This window comes from Rhagoletis zephyria, unplaced genomic scaffold (assembly GCF_001687245.7).
Source record: "Rhagoletis zephyria isolate East Lansing unplaced genomic scaffold, Rhagoletis_zephyria_1.1 Rzeph_scaffold_16156, whole genome shotgun sequence".
Lineage (NCBI taxonomy): Eukaryota > Metazoa > Arthropoda > Insecta > Diptera > Tephritidae > Rhagoletis > Rhagoletis zephyria.
The window spans coordinates 1-6,943 of NW_016173221.1; the positions used below are offsets into that span (position 1 = coordinate 1).

A 6,943-nucleotide genomic window follows, 5' to 3' on the forward strand; every position below is an offset into this window, starting at 1 on the left:
TGGTAATATTAACCGCAATTTTGTTGACATTAATCAAACTTTTGGTTGGTGAACATGCTTATGTTCTGCACAGATGCTTTTTCATAATTCGGAGATAAAAAACAAAAAANTATTAACCGCAATTTTGTTGACATTAATCAAACTTTTGGTTGGTGAACATGCTTATGTTCTGCACAGATGCTTTTTCATAATTCGGAGATAAAAAACAAAAAATTTTACTATCATTTTAACAGGTTGCCTCTGTCGGGATTAGCAAATAACAGTAAGCATCTCTACATACTCAGCTACAGCCAGGCAACTTGTTCAACTTGAATAACATTTTTTACAATCGGTATATTAACCATGAAAAACGAAACAATAACTCGGTTGAAAAATCCATTGTACTTTTGGATCAGTGTGAAAGAAAATTTCTATCCCACTTTTTGTGCGTCATTTTATATGAATTTTTGAAAAGAAATTTTTAAGCCTTATGTTGAAGGAATCTAATTATATACCTTTGGAGCTAAAAGGCCAATATTTTTCATTTTGTACCTATGCAACGGCAACGTCACTATGCGGTGGTGAGTTTTCGTTAAGACGCGAATCCCATAAGGTAGATCGTGCTTGCATGAACCTACGTCTACTCTACGTCGTTGACTGTTTGCGCTTTAAAACCAAATAATCAATTCGGTCCCAAAGGTTTAAAGTTATATCCCGCTTGACGTAAGTTAACTAAGAAGACAAAAGAATGAATATTTCTAAATGATATTTTTGTTTTCTTGAAAAAGTCCTCTCTGTTGTAAGCATTATTTTTAACTCATTGTTTGGGGTAGTGTTACATCACTTCGCATGAAAAATAGCGTTATTTACTGTTTTTTTTTTTCTTTCAGCCATTATCGTTGGCTCATATATCATCATTATTATCATAATAAGCCGTAAGAGTAGTCGTGGTTTTAACTTACAAACTTATTGCCAATTGGTTTTTAATTTACACGCATGATGTCACGATCATTTCGCGATCTTGAACATCATATCTTTATTACGAGAATTGCTCATTCGCTTGTAACACGGCCCATGGCATAAAGAGGTGCGTCATTGGATTTGACTAACCAAAAAATTTATTTTTGTTATGTGGCATCATGCTACGAATTTTTTTGTTTTTTGTTTTTGTTTTTGAAGAAACCAATTCTCATCTTTGAAATAGTTGCATTATTAGGCGACAGTATTTCAAAGTGGAATATATTTTTTCTGCACTGTAATGCAATGCTATCGCTTGTTTTGTTACTTTATTGCCTTAATAAATTTTATCTACTTTTATTACTTACTTGCCTGCCATAAAATGTTTCTTGGTGTGTAAAAATGTCGCTTTTTTCAATCGTAAAGTGTGCTCATGAGTAAAGGATGATCTAATTCTGGGACATTGATCTCAAATCATCGATCTGAGAATGTCAATTCAATGGTGATTTGAGTAACAATGAATATTAAGGAATAGTGAATGCTAGCAATTATCCACTACGTAAAAAATTTCAAGTGAGCTAACTATGTATGTAACGTGAGCGTCGAACAGAAAATTTCATAGAATCAACCGGGAAATTTAAGAAAAAAATCAAAGGTTTAGGTGAAATGCAATATTAACTAAGGCGAGATCTAGGTCCATTTATGGCTCTATGGAGGTGGTGGATTGGCCGCGCGAAGGCGGCTGATGGAACTGCTATGGAACTTTGCTTAAATTGCAATGTCTCTTAAAACATCGAAGCACAAATTCCGAATGCCTGCCCACAAGAAGTTGCCCTAGACCTTATATTCTTTTATGAGGCCCATTTTTTACTTCGTTTCTATACGGTATAGTAGGTAGGTAGGTAGATGTGGCTGCCACTGCTGCTCAGGGACACACATAGGCCACGAAATAAAGGCCCGTTGTAATACCACGACTAAGAGTTTTCACTCCCCCTTGCTAACCCATTTTGAATCCTTGACGAAACTCGTCAGGGTTTAAATCTCCCAATTTGTCAAGGTCACCAAAGAAAGGAGACCCCAGAAATCGCAGTCTGCTTCTCGATAATGCCGGGCATTTTCAGAGAAGGTGAAGAACTGTCTCCACCTCCTCCTTTAGAGCACTGATTGTATGAGATACATCCTCCCTATTTAGAGACTATAAGCTTCGAAACCTTTTTCGATCCCACCTAGGCCAAGTTTGCCTAGAAATTCGACAGGTCGTTATTTGCATTCATCTCTCGCTCGCGCGAGCATAGATAAATTCACTTAAAAGCAGCTTGCAAGTGGCGAAGGGCATACCAATGCGTTCTTTGTCCGGAAGAATCAAAGCAGAGACCACTGCGCGTGGACCATCTTGATACATCGCGAAGTGCCCTCTGCAACAATTCGCACAGAGTTTGCGGGAACTTCCCCCTATACGCGTTGGCTACGTCATCCGCATAAGCAACAACCTTCCAAAGTTCCAAAGGAGTGGCGAGAGCACGCCACCCTGTGCCCCTTGTCACATATATTGAAGGCGAGTTCTCATCGACGTTTGCCGTGATCACCCTGTCCAAGAGCATTTGCCTTATAAACTCCACCAGTCCCCTCAAGGCATGTACCTTATATTGCTAAACGCTGCCTCAAAGCCTAGAAAAGCTACAAGACAATAGTCTTTGTAACTGAAGAATTTTCAATAAACTTTACTAGGCTATGTAGCGCTGTCTCCGTGGACTTACCCTTCATATAGGCATGTTGATTGTTAGACAGTAGTCGACTATCGATGTTGTAATATTACGTTCTCATTGAGCCATTAACTCGGGTTTAACGTTTTCAGTTTATGAACTACTGTCAAGCGTTCACATTGGGGTTTTTAAGATACTCAGAGTTTATTTTAACATTTTTTTGTTTATAAGATATGTACTTACTAACTATCCTTATTAGGATTTTAAGCACAAAGGAAGAAAGGCTAATAGGTCTGTGATCCTTTGGATTTGTGTGTGCAGCCTTACCGGCTTTAGGAATAAACACCACGGAGACAAATCTCCATGCTGTCGGTATGTAGTTTAGCTTAAAACAGGCGCATCCGGCCCCGCCGCTTTATAGGACTTAAAGCTTTGTATCGCCCAAGCAATCCCCTCCCTTGGAACAGGCACGTTTACTACCCCGCTCGAAGGAAGGTGTAAAGAGCCCCCTGTTTGCGAACTCCCTTTGAAAAGTGTGTCCAAGAGCAGTTCTACCGTTTCCATTCCCGTCGTGGACCAGGAACCATCTTGATTTTTTTTGGTGATGCAGTCTAATATCATTTAATCATTCATTAAATTTTTAAAGTATTTTATTTTTTTTTCTGTTTTAATTAAATTTAATTTTTCTTTCTTAATTTAATTTTCTCTTAATTTTATATGCGATTCTTTTAAAAAGGATTTTTTAACTTCAATTCATTTTTGGAAACCTATTTTATTTTTTTCTTCTTATAGTTCAACTTTCTTTTAATTTTTAGATTTAATTGTTTTAAATAGAAATATGCAATTTCTAATTAAATTTAATTTTTAGAATCATAATATATTTATTTCGTCTTTTTTAAATTTCATTTTTTTTTTAATTTCATTTATTTTTCTTTTTCATATATTTTTTTTAATTTCGTTTATTTTTCTTTTTTATATATTTTTTTAATTTCGTTTATTTTTCTTTTATATATAAATTTTTTTAATTTCATTTATCTTTCAAAAAATTTTTTTATTTTTTTTTAATTGCATTAAATTTTTTCAAAATATTTTGTATTTATTTTTGCTTTATTTTTAATTTACTTTTGTTTATTAAGTTGTATTGTATTAAAAAGAAAAAACATACATTTTTTTTTAATTTAATTTACTTTTTAAGAAACATATTGCTAAAACGCGAACAGCATAACGGTAAGTTCTCCTTGTTAGCAGATCTTTCAATTAGTTTTTCGAAAGACAGTAAAGAGCTTTCAAGATAGTTGCCAGAATTGACAATTGTCTTACGAAAGACTTTTGTGTTGTTGAAAGGCAATTGCCAGAATTGGCCTGTAAGTCTGTCTACACCTGTAGGCGGATTCCAACTTTCGCTATCGCTAAAATATGCTAAAATTCTAAAGCTAAATATTTTTTCGAATTTATGGCGATCTCCGAAAATTGCGATTCTGTCCTTCCGGTCGCTAAAAATTGCCTAGCTTAAATTTTCGTACCTTATCCGGCCGCAAGTGTCGCTGTGCAGCTACATTTTTTTAGCAGCAATTATTTTTAGTCTCAAATATTAAAAAAAACACTGTGCGGAAACACATTCTGTTGAGTGTATGCATGTTGTAAACAATACACTCGCTTTTGATCTCTTACCGCCAATCGCCAAATGTGTTGTGACCACCGAGCTGCAAATTGCACTCAGGGCTGTCAGTTCTTGTAAGCAAACACCGAGACATTGAGGTGTCGATAACATAGAATGGCTAGCGCTGCGATCAATGCAAAACTCCTACCCAAACGTTTTATTTTTCCTTGTATTGAAGAATTTTTGTAATCCTCAAATCATCTAAAACTATATCCTCTCTCTTCATTGCAGCACTGGCTCTATTCGAACATGTAAACTTGGTTTATGGAACTATTAGTGAATTTTGTACGCCATCTGGTTGTCCAGATATGACTGGACCAGGCAACAGGTATGCCATACTTTTTTCTTTCCTTGACTTTTTACAAAATATTTATTCTAATTATTATTATTTTTCTCTTCACTCTCTCCCGCCTAGAACGTACTTATGGTTCGATGAGAAAGGCAAGAAGACGCGCGTCGCCGCTCCCCAATACATCGACTATGTGATGACCTTCACGCAGAAGACAGTCAGCGATGAGTCGATATTCCCTACCAAATATGCCAACGAATTTCCAAGTTCGTTTGAATCGATTGCCCGCAAAATACTACGCTTGCAATTTCATGTGATAGCTCATCTCTATGCGGCGCATTTCCGAGAAATTGCGCTACTGGGATTGCACACCCACTTAAATTTGACCTTTGCGCACCTAACCGCACTGCATCGACGCTTCACACTGATCGATGAGAAGGAGACGGACGTGCTGCGCGATCTGGAGGTGGCGCTGCGCCTCACTGACGACGGTCAGAGCTCGCTCGCCTCATCTACAATTACAGCCACGACGGATGGTGGCAGCAGTAGCGGCGGCGGAGCTGGCGGCTGTGGCAGTAGCTCCACAACAGATAGCGGTATAGCGAATAGTAGCAACAGCAGCTGCAGCGGCGCGACTATAGCGACAGCACACGCTCACTCACACCAGCAGCCACATACGGGAGTAGAGGATGTCAATTTACTGCAGCAGCATTCGGCGGCGAGCACAACGCTCATCGATGGCGATGCGGCAGCGCCGCCCATTTGCACTCAGCCCGAGGCGCAGGCAAAGCAAGCGAACAACGCGCACGCATCGGCCGCAGCGGCGGTCTTTGGCGGCGGTGGTGGCCTTATCGGTGGCATACTGGGTGACTTGAGCAGCGGCGAATTCGGCGAAACGGCGACACGCTACTGCACCTCGGCGCTGCCACCACATAGTGGAGGAGAGGCTGGAGTCAGCGGTGTGGCGGTGAACTGCAATAATGGCGGCGCGGGCGCTTTGCACTTGAACTTCAACAATAATCACCATCATCACCACCATCACCAGCATCCGCATGCGCACCATCACGCGCAGCAGCAAGCGGCAGCTACACATCATTTCACGCAGCAACAACAACAACACCAACAGCACAGTGGCCTCATACAGTGCAATGCCAGCAACGCACCGAATGCGACCGTGGTCAGTGCATCAGCAACGAATGCCAGCACAGCGGCAACAACAACGACAGCATAGTTGCCACCAGGAACCGCAAGTAGCCCCAAAGCCACAAAAACAAATTCGAATATGCTCGAAGCTAAAATTGATGTTGAAGATGAGGAGGAGCAGGATGAAATGCGAGTTGCTGAAAATTTTGTTGATTATCCTAGACCAGCGACAGAAGCTATCGCTTCTACAGCCCTTTTAAGTGCTAAAACAAGTGCTACTGTTAATGCCGACGCCACCGTTGCTGCTGCCAACTCCAACACCGCCGCCGCCAATGTTGCCGCCACACCCATTGCCGCTGCTGTTTCCCTTAGCGTAGGAGAGAATGAACGGAACGAAGCCGATGCTGATGCTGTAGATGAAGGAGGCGCAGAAGTAGAAGTTCAAATTGAAGACAAAGCTAAATGTAATGAAAACAAAGATGATAATGTTAACGATGTTAAAAGTGTTGCCGTTGCGGCCGCAAAGGATGTATGACGCTTATTGCTTTATATTTACAATATATAGAGTAGTGTTAATTAAAACTTAAGAATACAACAAAAGCAAACAAAAATCGAAAGTTATAAAAGAAGAGAGAAAAGATGAACATACATTAATTAAATATAAATAATAACAATAAAAAGATATAAAAGTATGAAATGCAAAATAAAAAATAAGAAAGAGAAGTATATGTTAACGATGATTGTAGTTGTGTCTGTATCTGGTGTTACACCAACAAAGAAAACACAAATAAAAACTGATTAAAAAACAAACGAAAAAACTGTAAGAACAAACACTAAAATGAAAATCACAAACTTATTGAAGAATTAACCCAAGTAAATAAAGTAAATTTAAATAAAAGGCGTTAATAATTAAGCTAGCATTATTATGCACTGTGCAAGCGAAAATGAAAATCAATTAGTTGACAAAGCCACAAATCACGAAAATTTTATGAACAAAGAAAAAAAAACAAAAGATAAGAATCTTTCACCAGCAGCCACTCACACACACACGCACCTACTCACTTTTAATCTACTACTTATGTAGACACACCTCTCTAGCGTTTTCAATTAAAACTTAAAGCTATTTGATCTATTTTTGAAAACTGCAACGCTTTCTAGTTGGGAAGGAAGATTTTTTGGTGGATGCTGCTGGGTGACAGGCCGCATCCAGAT

At 38.9% G+C, this 6,943-nt stretch overlaps 1 protein-coding gene across 1 annotated transcript; it reads left to right on the top strand.

The window, feature by feature from the left end:
* The first annotated feature begins 4,413 nt into the window (after positions 1–4,413).
* On the top strand, positions 4,414–6,728 carry LOC108379319 (MOB kinase activator-like 2). Its single transcript, XM_017635665.1, has 3 exons — positions 4,414–4,453; positions 4,531–4,627; positions 4,715–6,728. Exons 1-3 carry the CDS (start codon positions 4,414–4,416, stop codon positions 5,817–5,819), a joined length of 1,242 nt encoding a protein of 413 aa, XP_017491154.1. The 3' UTR covers positions 5,820–6,728.
* The last annotated feature ends 215 nt before the right edge of the window (positions 6,729–6,943 follow it).